The sequence below is a fragment of the Centruroides sculpturatus genome, unplaced genomic scaffold (genome assembly GCF_000671375.1).
Source record: "Centruroides sculpturatus isolate CEXI.00-Female unplaced genomic scaffold, Cexi_2.0 scaffold633, whole genome shotgun sequence".
Taxonomy (NCBI): Eukaryota; Metazoa; Arthropoda; class Arachnida; order Scorpiones; family Buthidae; genus Centruroides; species Centruroides sculpturatus.
The window spans coordinates 215,445-229,847 of NW_019384853.1; the positions used below are offsets into that span (position 1 = coordinate 215,445).

General features: G+C 28.9%; 1 protein-coding gene across 3 annotated transcripts in view; it reads left to right on the forward strand.

Moving 5' to 3' along the window:
• LOC111630506 (arf-GAP with coiled-coil, ANK repeat and PH domain-containing protein 2-like) overlaps positions 1 to 14,403 on the forward strand; it is a 49,820-nt gene that overhangs the window by 4,550 nt on the left and 30,867 nt on the right. For all 3 annotated transcript variants that reach the window (XM_023374616.1, XM_023374617.1, XM_023374615.1), the window contains one exon: positions 2,737 to 2,794. In XM_023374616.1, the coding sequence (XP_023230384.1) occupies positions 2,737 to 2,794 (58 nt within the window). The remainder of the gene's footprint in view (positions 1 to 2,736; positions 2,795 to 14,403) is intronic.

Genomic DNA, 14,403 nt, shown 5'->3' on the forward strand with positions numbered 1-14,403 from the left:
ACAGTGACTGTAAATGAAAACGTTCAGTTCTCTTTTGCGCATGTGCGTGGACATGTGCAGTGAATGGATTGAATGGAGCATACGTGTGCACATCTGACAGACACACAAAAGTCCTAACATAAGCACTTTGCCACTATAGTGGAGCATGGTAAAAAGCAAATTTTATAAATTATCATCTGTCAAGATTATCATTTCATGCATCTTAGGTATTTTTTTAAAAAGTCATTAACTAATTTCTAAATTGTTTTTAACATATGCTGTTTAGCCCAAATCATGTCTTATATTAATACATAAACTGCAGTTAATATTAGACTCTTGTTGGACATATTGAACAATGAAGTAAAATACAGCAATTTAATATTAAATTTAATAAATTTTAATATGTAACTTTAAGCATATATTGTACATTAAATCTTGCAACAAATTTAAACATCTTTTGGTTCCTATTTGAGCCAACAAAGAATATTAGCCATTTTTCAAAGTTGAAATAGAATCTTATGAGTAAAATGAATGTCTTGATGAGAGACATTGTCTATTGGCTATACTTTGATGAAAAATGTTTCAGCAAGTGAAAAGAAGAAACTTGCTCTACCTGATTTAGTATTTGAGTTTAGCAGAAACTTTGTAAAATATTGTTATATTTTCTGTTTCTGTTCTCTCAATGTATTTTTTGTAGTCCTGGTCTAAGATCATTTTGGTTTTAAAACAGTGGGAAGATTGCTCAGCTTTCTCACAATGCCTTGACATATTTTAAAAAATATATTATCCAAAATATTGAATACTTCACTGTTAATTATGACTAAGATAAATGCAAATAGAATTTGAAAGTATTGCGCATGAAGATGGCATCTAAAAGTATGTTTTCAGTGAGAAAACACAAATTTCACTTAGAATGTGGATGTATGTATAATTTTTTTTTTTTTCAGTAGATATAAATGAAAGTGCCAGTATATTTTATTTTCTGCAGCCTTTTATTTTGAAGTCATTTCAATGACTACAGCAAATACTGTCTATATTAAAACTTAGTAAAAAAAAAAATGTGTGTGAATTGAAATTTTGAAGCAATGGTCATTTATTACAATAAATCTGACTTACGGAACCTTTAACCGATGTGTGTCACTTTTTCTTTCAAAAATCAAACGTTTTCCTAACCCCTTCTGGGTTCTTCATCAGGATAACAGCTGGATCGAATATCGATTTCAAAAAGTTTTAATGATTCCGAACTTGACTCGTTCCATTCGCTTAATCCGTCACGTGATGTAATTGAAATTGTTCTATTTTTGACGGTCGATGTTCACACTCTCTTCCACACAACAAGCACTAACGGAGGAGTTAAATTACTTGGAAAGTATCGCCAGATCACACGGGTACCGAAATATTATACAAAAGATCGCAGAGCGCCACAAACAAACACAGGCTTCTTCCAACATTGTAATCAACACGCAAAACACAAGCAATAATATAGAAAATAGGAGGATACCCATTAAGTTCAACCCGCTATTGAAGTCCCTGTACAACACCATTGCTAAACAAAGAAATGTTAACATAGCATACAGAAGATGCAGCACCTTGTTTGACATCCTACGTAATGAAAAAGACGGACCCAGGATGGAGAGGATATCAGGAGTATATAAAATTCCTATAAGGGATAACAGGTTCAACAGAGACCTGGTATATGTGGGATCAACTAAACGCTCGTTAGAGGTTAGATTAAAAGAACATATTTCGGATATACAGCACAACAGGCACACAACCTCACTCTCCACATATGCCACTGATCCCGAAATAGTGGCGGACTTCAATGCAGCACGGATAATTGCCTCCACACCACATATTCACCAACTAAAATGGCTAGAAGAGATGGAAATTTTTAGGGCGTATGACAAATCCGAGTGTATTAATTCAAGAGAAGAGATCAGCCTTTCCAGGGCGTGGCAAAAACTACTCCATAAAGAGTGATAACGAAATTATATTGAGCCGTAAAAATAAATGATATTAGGGAACACGAGAATATTAAATAATCGTTATATCTCAATAACATGTTTTGGATCGTTCTCTTAAATTTGAACATCGACCGTCAAAAATAGAACAATTTCAATTACATCACGTGACGGATTAAGCGAATGGAACGAGTCAAGTTCGGAATCATTAAAACTTTTTGAAATCGATATTCGATCCAGCTGTTATCCTGATGAAGAACCCAGAAGGGGTTAGGAAAACGTTTGATTTTTGAAAGAAAAAGTGACACACATCGGTTAAAGGTTCCGTAAGTCAGATTTATTGTATTATATACAACCCGATGTGCAGTGATAGTATATTAGTATACAATGGTCATTTCCTTGTTGAAGTCAACCTAAGACTGAAAACATGTTTAAGATGGAAAGTTTATAATGTACAGGTTTAACTGTGTTTAAATTTTCATTTTAGTTAATAAAGTGTAAAAGTGAAACAATGAAAATGCTTTTATTTTGTACCATGCATTTCATAATAATAATAAATATATCAAATAAATTTATAAGCATATAAAGAAGAAGAAAAATTTTAAGAATATAAAGCAGTAGAATTGGATATATATTGATGTAAATTAGTATCCTAAACTAATTTACATCAATATATGTAAATTATATTGATTTACATATATTTAAATATGTAAATCATTATGAAGTAAATCAAAAATAAAGTAAAATAAAGTTTGTAAAAATTCAAAAATATTTAAAAATAATTCAATTTTTATAGATCTGCACTTCAACAAAATGAAGATGATATAGATCAGCTTGAACAAAAATTAGAAAAGGTAAGATATTTTAGAATTTGTATGATATATTTAAGGAATCTTTCATAAATATAAAAACATTTTTATTATTAAAGAATTTTTGCCAGGACATTTTATAAAGCTATTCAACAATTATTAAATAATTAGTTTAGATTTGTAAAATAAACTGTTTTTAAAATTCACATATGTAGTATTATGATTAAAATTCCATTACTAAAAATTAAATTTTTATTCTTATTCCAAACTGAATATGGAAATGAAAGAAACATTAATGTATTAATAACAGATTTATAAACATTATTATTATTTATTAAATTATAGTAAAAAATGTATTAAAATATTTTGTGATACTGGGTAATTGCATAATTCATAAAAATAAAATAGTATAGTTAAAATAATTATTCTCACAAGGAATTATGAATTTTTTCAATAATATATGTATCAAAAATATACAGTGGGTGATCGGTTAACGAACGTAATTCGTTCCAAGACTTTGTTTGCTATCTGAATTTTTCGTTAACTGATTATTGATTTATCATAGGTTTTCATGGGAATTAATTTGATTAATTTGTTCTAGAGACCTCAAAACATAAAAAATATATACTTTCTTACTATGCTTATTTATATGTAATTATAAAAATACATATATACACAGTCTTGCATTTTTATTAGTCATGTTTTTTCCATTTGTGGGGGTTAAAGAATCTGTCCAATGTCGATTGCTTTTCTCTTTTCTACAAGATTTTTCGGAAGTAATTAATAGCATTGTAATTGTAGAGATCCCCAAGCTTATTAACCTCACCCTGGTTTGGATGTGATTCTAAGACTGTTGTTCTGACATCCTCCCACTTCTTCAAAAGATAATACTTTTTAAATAAGCAGATATCAGAATTAATCTTTTTCAGAAGAAAATATATCTCGCCAAGTTTCTTGGTGTTCTTCATTCAAGAGTTCGTGTTCTTCTGTCATCAGATCCATTTCAGGTTCCATTATGAGCTCTTCAGTGTTCTTTATTTCTCAGATGTGATTTTTGTTACTCCTTTAGCTGTGCAAGTCTTCTTGATTATATTGTATCTTTCTTAGATAAGATTGAACTGTGGCCTACTGTAGATCTGTTCAAGCCATACTGCCCAGTAACATCAGACATCTTCTCTGCCCACTCTCTACCTTTGCTATTATACTCTCACCTCTTGAAAATAAAAACCAACGCGAAACTTAACGAGTGCCCACCTGACAGTCTTGCAAATACTATAAAAGAAATGTTTCTGTCAGAAAAATAAAAGGCTGGAATTACAAGGGAGAGTTTCAAAGTTCGGAGGTATATATATATCAGTATATATTGGGTTGAGAGTTGATGTTGATGTCTCCCGCACTCCGAAAAGTTTTGAATTGTCACCTAAAGACAAGGGAAGACCAATTGGTATTCATTATTTTACGTTGCTTTTTTTTGTGTATATTCTTTTCATTCATTCATTCATTTTATTAAAATAACATGCGTTACATTTCCTGATTTCGCTGAGCATTATCAGGATTTAAAAACACTAAATAATTATGTCAATGAATACAGCATATTAATAAACATTAAGAGTAAAATAGTACAATGATGGGAGGGCAACAAGGATATTATACAGGCGTAATATATATTTATACAAGTAAAAATTTTTTTTTTTTTTGACAAAATAAGATAGTGTAAATATACAGTAACAATTAGAAGTAACGAAGATAAATAAAATTAGAATCACAACAATTAAATGCAAGTTAACAAATTATAAAAAAAAAGCGAACAGCAGAAGTGCAAAAATATCATAGATGATACATATCATATAGAAATGAGTATATATACAAATTATGATATATAATAATAAGACAGTATAGTGTAAAGAAGTAACAATCATTTGCACCAAAATACTATGTTTCGGCCACAAGAAAATCCGCTAGTAGTTGAGCAATGGAAGTTGAACAATGTTCTCAACACCACTGAACTCCGCCAAGCATCTATGCATAATATTCCGACATAGTAAGATTCACCAGAAGTTGAAGGATTGTCTTCACGCTGCATCATTTATATTCACTGGAAGTTGAAGAAACTTCGTCCACACCACAATTATTTCAATAGGAAGAAAACCACTGTAAATCACAGAAATTTCAACCACCAGCTACAAACCGATAAACACTGAGACGATCATACCTAGACGATCACATCACAATGGCGCACCAGAATAGAACACATAATATAATACACAAGTACACCACAAAGCATGTATTGATTTTGTGTATATTCTGTGAGATGTTTGTTGTCTATTGTCCGAACATAAAAATCTTTCACGAAAGTGTTCGTTATCCGATTTGTTCATTAACTGATCACCCGCTGTACATTAATTTTTCATAATTCACGTAAATGTTAAATGTTCTTCAATGACATCTATTAAAAGAAAATACTATTACAAATGTTATAAATAATTTTGTAATTGCCTTTAAAATACCTAAGTAATTCAAAACAATGTAAATCAGGTTAACTAGCATTGTCTGTTTTTCAAACCTAAACTAGGCTATTATTATATAAAGGTATTTTGAAAAGTAACATGTTTTTTAATTTGAAAATTTTTTAGGTAATGCATTTTATTCAAATGGAATATATAAAATAAAATATATGCATAAATCTATTCTTCTATGTATGAACTATAAATATTTAGCACTTATCCGAACACTTCATGAGGTTATACCAGTTTGGAAATACCAGTTTTCCAAAAGCATTTCTTGAGAGTTGACTGAATTATACACCATGTATTTCAGTTCTATGTCTATTTGAAACTTCTTCCCAAAGAAATTTTTTTATTGGTTTGAATAGATTGAAATCATTAGGTACTAAGTCAGGACTGAAGGGTGGATATTGCAAAAATTTCCAATCATAGGCCACAGTTTTTTTCCACAACCTTCTATGCGATGTGAACATGATTGTGAAGCAATGGGTTGCTGCTTTCTTTTCACTTTGCCTTTTATCATAGATAGCATGATGCAACTTCTTTAATTAAAATAATGCAGCATGCATCAGAATTGTTAACATTTTCTCCATGAAAAGAACACAATAAGTAAAAACCCTCTTATATCCCAAAACATTATAACCATCAGTTTTACAGTGAAGGGGATGCATTTAAACTGGGGAAGAAGTGTTCTTCCAAACCATACTAGCATTTTTTGATCAGACATGAAGTGAGAAATCCAACACTTGTCACTTCTCGTAGTTTCCTCAAGAAATGCATCCTCCTCCATCTGCAGCAATCCTGGTGGTATTGCTAGTGCTCATTCTCAATGAAGTCTTGTTTATCCATTAATTGTTTTGTACCCATTGTGAGCTGGTCTTACAGTACCCCAACTTTTCATGAACCAGTGTCATAAGCAGTACTTAAACTCTCTGCTAAAATCTCTGCTAGGGACTATCAAGAATAAAAGTTGTCTTAATCTGTCCAGATGCTGAACGTGGATGGCTAGGTTGCTCATTGCATAGGCTTGTTCACCCTTGTTTGAACATTCCAAAATGTTAAGTGTAATCCTTGTTTGGAATAATCCAAGCAATCTTAAGTATACACTTCCAATATTTCAGCATAGCTTTGTGATGGTTTTCATTGTTTTGTCCAAAGAAATCATACTACAGTTGTTTCTCTGTATTGAATGTAGTAAGAAATGCTTTTTTAACCAACCTACTGTATATCGCCTGCCCTGAGGTGGCAGTACTATTTTTTTTCCAAATCTTTATCAAAGTGAATGCGACAGAAAAAAAAAGATGATACTTAGTGAAATACCATCAAAATAATAATGTTACAGCATTGCATTAATGCATTAAAGATTGGTCATAGGTGCTACCTGCCAAAATAGCCTCTCAAAACCAATATCAGATTAGTCCAGCAACCTGCATTCTACTGATTGAATTTTAGATAACTTGGGACATTATGTTGTGTGTTTTGAGCTAGAAGGTCCAAAAATAAATACTATGACTTGACGACTTTTTAATTAACATATACTTACAAAATAAAAAGCCTGTTCAGTGATTACAAAAGAAACATTAGTCTAGTACATAAAAGTTATAGCAAAAAAAAAAAAAATACATAATCCAAACAACAAACAGTTGTAATATACATGAGTAACTAGACATTGTTGTGATGTTATCAGTGAACAAACTTTGGAAATTGGGAAACTCTATCTGCTCATGCCTTTAAGTTGAGAGCTGTAGTAATGGGATATGGAATGAGGTTCTGATAAAATTTGTCTTTTCTCAAGACATTTCTTAGGTGAGACAACTTAAGGCGGTCATACACGTTAAGTTAATCCTCAAAGGATTAACCATGCATGCCTGACCTTGAGTAATTCCTGATAGTGTGTGGGGGAAAATTTAACAGTTTTGGCAAACTGTACTGACAACTGAAGTAGAATCGAAAAACCATTTGATTTTCCTGAGTAGTGTCAGACTACGCAGGCTGATCTTAATGTGTGTGCCATTGTGTCGTTCAGTTGTGAGGCCACTGAGTAGTGAGAACAATGTCTCGTGAATGTTTGGAAGAATTATTTTCTATAACCTTATTAACTTTTATTATTTATAACCTGAAAATTAATTTTTCAGGTTATAAATTATTTTCAGATCAAAAATTTCTTGAGTAAATTAAAATTATAAATAATTTTAATATTTAGAAAACTTCTCAATTCATTTCTTTCGTTTTCATAAAACATCTTGATACTCTATATCATTTTCTTTTACATTTTAAAAAATTTATTGTTTTAATATCCAAGTAAATTAAAACATGACAACTTAAAATAAGACAAAGTTTAATAAATTCTTTTTAATTATTAAATTATAAAATTAATTTGCGATAATAATGTTTACAATTTGTACTAATATCGGATGTGGTTGAGAATTATTAATATATATTCGTCTATAAAATTTAATCCATGAATTTTTTTGGTAGTAAAATCGACTTGCCATTGTCTTTCGCTGATAATTGATGCTTTTTAACAGAATCTATAGCCCAAGATTTCTCTTGAAAAATTAATTTTGTGATCTGAAATAATTCCATTAAAAAAATTATTCGTATGAAAAATTAATTTTGTGATCAGTGTTACCCAAACCACTACTACTACTATTTACACCATAGACTTCTATGCATACTTTTTTCCGTGAGTTTTAATAGAATTTGTTGCCAATAAACATCCAAGAACAGTCAGTATGTCATCATCAAATGCCATAGCCGACTGACTGACTGACTGAGAGACAATGACGTAGCGAACATAACTGGCGCCCAGGGCATGACACTATATTGGCGCCCTCTCCCCTTCCAGAAATAAATCTTGTTTGTCTTGGAGACCATTTGGCGCCCCTCTGTGAGTGACGCCCAGGGCACATGCCCTACTTGCCCCACCCTAGCTACGCCTCTGCTGAGAGATTTTCTTCTTCGTGTGTGGGCGATAGGAAATTCTGAAGTTCCTCAAGGTCAGGCAGCCTCAAAGGATTAACTTAACGTGTATGGCCGCCTTTAGACATGTGAGCAGTTGAACTGCAGTCAGGCACCTAAGACAGAAGCTAGATCAGTTGTTAAGTTGACAATTGATGGTGGATAAGTTGATCTACCGTCTTGTTGATTTCTTTTGGGTCTTTTCTAATGATCTTGGTTTTCTGGAGTTTTTATCCTTTGGTCTGGTTCTTCTGCTATTAAGAGTCATCCAAGAAACAAAGCATTGATTAATATATATATCCATTAATTTTTTAATGCTTTGCAGTAAATTTTAACACATCACAAATGTTTTTGGCCCACTGTAGGACCTTCTTCAAGTGAAATTCTACAGAAACTTTTTCTGGTGCGATTATCGTTCTATTTCATTTCCGAGGCGTTCTAATTTGTGTTTCCAATGCATTTAATCACATCAGAAAAAGTTTTTGTACCAACAATTTCCATTTTTAGAATATATTTTGAATCCATACAGTTCTTTAGACCCTTATTGGAGTTATCATATACTTACACAGTTTCTTTTTATAAACTTGGTACATACTACTTACACATAAGTAATATTTTTGTAAGCTTTCTGACTATTATTTAGTGTGATATACACATGGATTTTAAGCATAACTCACAACTTAACTTTGAACAACCAACTAAAAGCTGAGGGCATGTTTGTATGAACTAAATTTTAAGCAGTTAGTCCCAACTGAAAACTCATAAACCTTCTACCAGTAAGTATTGAAGAAACATTGATATGTATTTAGAATATAAAAAGAAGAAATTGAGAAAATATGTTTATTATAAATTAAAAAGAATAATAAGATAAGTTAAATATAAATTAAAAGGCTACTAAAAAGATAGTTTTTCTTACCTATCTATCCTAATGCATGCATTCTTAACCTGGCATAACAGTGACATTTACTAAAGAACAGTGATAACTACAGTATTTTAACTAATACATATATTAGTTAAAATACTATATTTTACATAATATATATATTATGTAATATATAGAGAATGTGGCTCTTGCATATTTTTGATAGGTGATATAAGGATGCTATCATGATAAAGTTTGGCCACCCCTGCTATATACTTTCATTATCATTATTATATAAATTTCCAAATCATCAGCAACTGTTCAAATGGAATATCTCAGTTGGTGGTGTTAATGTAGTTTACTTGAACTATTCATAATTTAAATATGTTATTTTGTAGTATTTCTCCCTCCTCTGTTTTTGATTTGGAAATATGATCAGATTTTTATTAGGATTTCTAAAAGAGACCTAAATTTAAAATTACGGTAAAAGTAAAGGTTTTAACAAAATTTTTATTCAGTCACAATACATTTTGAATTAGCCCTTGTAACATTTAACATAATATTATAATATCCATACAAACAAGATAGTCTCACATTATTCTGAAAATTTATATAAAACATGTAAATATTACAGCTTAAATTAAATTTATTTAAGTAATCGTCTAAACTGTATATTGTATTTTAGCTTCATATACTGTATACGAAAAACTTATCACAAAGTTATCAACTTTTACAATATTCTAGTTTACATTTTATATATCTTCATTAATTTAAAATAGTATGTATAGTTTAAATGTTCCTGATAAAAAATTTTTTCATATATTCTTGTTTGCAGGAACTAGTTATTTATTGAATTTGATTTTATTATAGTTCACTAAAAGTTTTCTTTGATTATCTATTTTTGACATTAATTAATATTTATTTTGTCTTCCTATGTAAAATGATTCATGTCTAGGCCTTTTAAAAAGTTATAAAATCAAAATAAATGCTAATTAAAGTAACATAACATTAAAATGTTATGTTACTTTTTCATGTATTGATAAATTTTTTTAAATAGAATATTTTTATTAGAATTTATACAGTGTAATTTCTTATGAATATTTCTGAAAGATTAATTTTTCATTAATTTATTCTTTCAAAATATTTCAAAATTAGTAAGGTTTAAAAATAATTTGGAATAAAAAGTTTCAAATCAGTAGAGTTATCTTGGTTATTTCAGAGATCAGTATGAATCATTGATATTAATATTTAGTGATATAATGCATTTATCAAAATAAATTAAAACAAATCAAATTATGAAATAATTGATGCAATAAAATAAATTTTGAAAGAATTTTTTTTTAAAATATTACCAAAATTGCATTAATTACCTACCAATCTAAATAAATGTACCAAATTGTCTAAAGCCAAACAATCAGCTAAACATGACTGGGGATGCCTTATGTGCCCATGTCCTTACCTCTTTGGCACTTAACCAAGGAATTAAGGCCATTTGCATTTTCTTTTGGAAATTTGTAAATTAAAAATTAATTTATTATAATTATTAAAATTAATATGAAATGGCAACATATCCACCTACCTCTAATAAAATTAACTGGTGACTAATTATTAATGTAGCTTGAAAATAGTTCAATTATTTGATAAACGATGGCTTTAATCAGTTAAATTGTGTTTTGAATTGATGTTTTTCCTTATTACAGAAACAAATATTGTACAGTAAATCCTGTCTAAATGAAATGTGCCTAAATGGAAAAAACTTTAGAATGTATCAGATTTTCTACATTAAATTTTGCTATAAGTTGGAAACCATGTCTAACATGGAAGTAGAAGAGATTTTTGGGTACAAAAAATATAATTTTTCACTTTATTCAAGTCAAATTAAGATTTTACTTGTGGATAAACAAGTAAAATTTCCTCTAGGTATAAGTCACCACAGAGCTTGACAAACTGTGTTCTGAGATGAGTTTGATCATTTTCATAGAGATGAAGGTTACATGGTGAGAGACAGACACAAATTTCCGTCACTATTAGTTTTTGTTGAAATAAAACAAGATAATTGAATACTTTTAAGAATTTGGCACCTTCAAGATTCAAATGAGTTTCTGAGAACTGAATTTCAAGAATAAGCAACAAATGTAACTTATTGAAAATAATGAGAATAAGGTAACACAGTGCTGCCAATTTTCCTTGTATGAACTATGGAGTAGTTAGTAACTAATTAGTACCAGATATAAATATGAATTATTTTATAATATATTATAATTTTATGTTTTTAATATTATCATAAAAATATGTTTGTTATTAATACATTTATAATGTATACAAAAATAATCTGTGCAGAAAATTAAAATATCATTTTTATTTTGTCTTGAATGCAGTATGGAAATGCTACTTATATACTTATAATATATTTTGTCAGGATATTGTATATTGTTAAATCTTGTATTCAGGATTTATTAAATGAACATCCTGTATATCCTGTTCAGATGAGGAAGGAAACCTAGTTCTGCATACTAAATTTATGATAAATAGAAAATTTATGAAATTGTTTAGATTTTTGGATTAAAAAAAAAAAGCGAATGATAAGTTTAGTTAAATCTGTCAACATCTAAAACTCCATATTGGTATTTTGTCAAACTATTAATATATTTCCTTAATATCTTAAAAAAAAATTGAAATAAATATTAGAACTACTTATTGAAATAAGTAGTTCTAATATTTGTTTTATTTATATAAGTGTTAATAATTTATTTTATTTTATTTTTTGATTAATTCTTCATCCTTTGAATACGTCTAATGTAGTTTTATTATAATTCAAAATATTAATTTTAAATGTAATTTATTGAAAATAATGAGAATAAGTTGGAGATAAAGGTTTGTCATCAAAAACTGTATTCTGGATCAAAGAGAGTGAATAAATGGTGACTACTTTTTCAAAAAACTGTCTCTTCAGTTTTAAAATTTAGGTATTGTTATCTCACAGGCAATATAGATTGATTTAAAATAGCATCTCTTATCACATTGTCCATTATAGAATAGAGGAAACAACTGTGGCATGATTATTTAGAATAAATAGATGAAAAACTATTTCAAATCTATGCCAAAATGTTGAAAGTATATTCTGAAGATTGTATGAATTATTCTAATATTTGGCAATGGTGTAAAATGCTCAAACAAGCATGAAAAAGTCTGTATAATGAGCAGTGATCTGGCTGTAAGCATAGAAGGTTGCAGAAAACATTTTGGCATTTTTGAATTTTCATTATCATCATGTATATCAACTTTGGAGTTTTTGTGCTTGTTGTATTTCAGGATGCTTATGGTTGTCTTCTCAGTTTTCGTAGCCAGTTGAGAACTTTTGTCACATTCATTTTACAGCTCTGATCTAGTGACTACTACTAATTTGGATCACATAAGTTTCTCAGGGGGAAGAGGTTTTAGCCAAAGATTTGAAATCCAGGACTCAACTCAAAAAAAAAACCAGAAATGCTTGTGATTTTACATAGAAAAATAAGTCTATACTTATATTTCATTTTGTGTATTCAGTTTAAATAAAATGCATTATCTGAAAAATTAAAAAGGCATTACTTTTCAGAACACCTTTGTAGAAATTGTGATTAAAAATTATCATTATATTTAAAGTATTGTACATACAGATTATTATTGATTTTCTGTTTATCTAATCAAGATAAGCATCGTATTTAGTAGAATTAAATATAAGATTATACAGAAATTGATTTTAATTCTAAAATTTAGTCTTTTATTTTGTGATTAGTTGGAGTTAGTTGCTCACAAACTTATATTTTTATGTACCTGTACTTGAGATTTTTGGATAATTTATAATTTGTGTCACTTTTTAAGTACTTCAGGTTGAAAAAAATATGTAAAATCTGTTTAAAATTAGTAACAAAATTTAAGCTTTATAACAATTTAAAAAAAAAAAAATTTTATTATTATTATTTCTTTTATTTTTATAACAAAGAAATTAAATGATGATGAAGGAAGCAAATCTTTTTTATTGAATTAATTGATGTTTAATGTTAAGACATGTTTAATGCTAGAATCACTGAAGGAAATCAAAATTTATTCGAGATTAAATGCTTTTTTGGGATATTCCATTATCGCAGGCCTGGCCAACCCGCGGCCCGTCACGTTAAATTGTGTGGCCTGCTAAGCAATATTATATATCTATTAAAACTTTTGTTTCCTGTTATGTGTATACCAAAACAATTAAATGAATGAAAATTTGCATGTCATTGTTATAATGTGTAGGTGCGAGTATGAACTCTTGTTATAACAATAAAATCTTATTCATTTTGTATTGTTTTACTTTTTTAAAAGCATGTTTGCCTAAATTGTGGCCCACCATAATGTTGCACGTGATCAAAGTGGCCTGTGAAACAATTTGGGTTGTCCAGGCCTGCATTATCAGATTTTACAAACTTGAAAAAAATTGAAGAAGCATTCAAAAGATTTGTGCAGAAATACTTTAACTGTTTTCAACTGTTCACTTTTCATTTTTTGTTCCAAATGTATAAGATCTAATGATGCAATGTGTATTTCCAAAAAGCATTTAATCTCAAATCTTGGGAATCTTTCAGTGATTCTAGCATTATATTATTTTTATTTCCTATGGAGTCAGTGAACTGGATAAACTGTTAGGATGATATTTGAACTATCTTATGGAAAGATCTGAAAAACAGATTTGTTATTTTCACATTTAAAGCTAGAATTATCTGTAGAGTAAGTATTGAGATTTTTAAAACTGATACACATCTTTAAATTTTTTTCAATTTAGTATAAATATCAGATGCTATTTCATTTGTATATTCAAAAAACATGAAATGCATAATTTAATACCATTCTAGCATGAGATAAACTTTAAATAAATCTTATTTTAAACATTTAGCATAGGGTTTACACTTTTTCTTGTAATATATAATGAAATTCTCTAATTAATATGTAACTGTTGCTATATTTAAAATATGTAATGTTTGTTTGAACAAGAATGTTCATAGGTTAGATTGCCAATTATAATCAGGAAATGTAGTGCAAACTAGATCAAACATTACAAGTGATATTGAATAGTTTGAGGACAAAGTTTTAGAACAGAACACAGACTACAGAAGATTGTTTATCAACATTCATAAGTAGAGTTATTGTTTGCTTCTATGTTAAACTAATTTTTCTGCTATATATAATTGTTACAATGGTAATGCATCATCTTCATGATAAGTAAAAATTACAGATTCAAATCTCATTTTAATCAATTTGGTTTTCCTTCCAGAACATTCTAAATTATTTAATTATTTTTAATTTCTAATTAT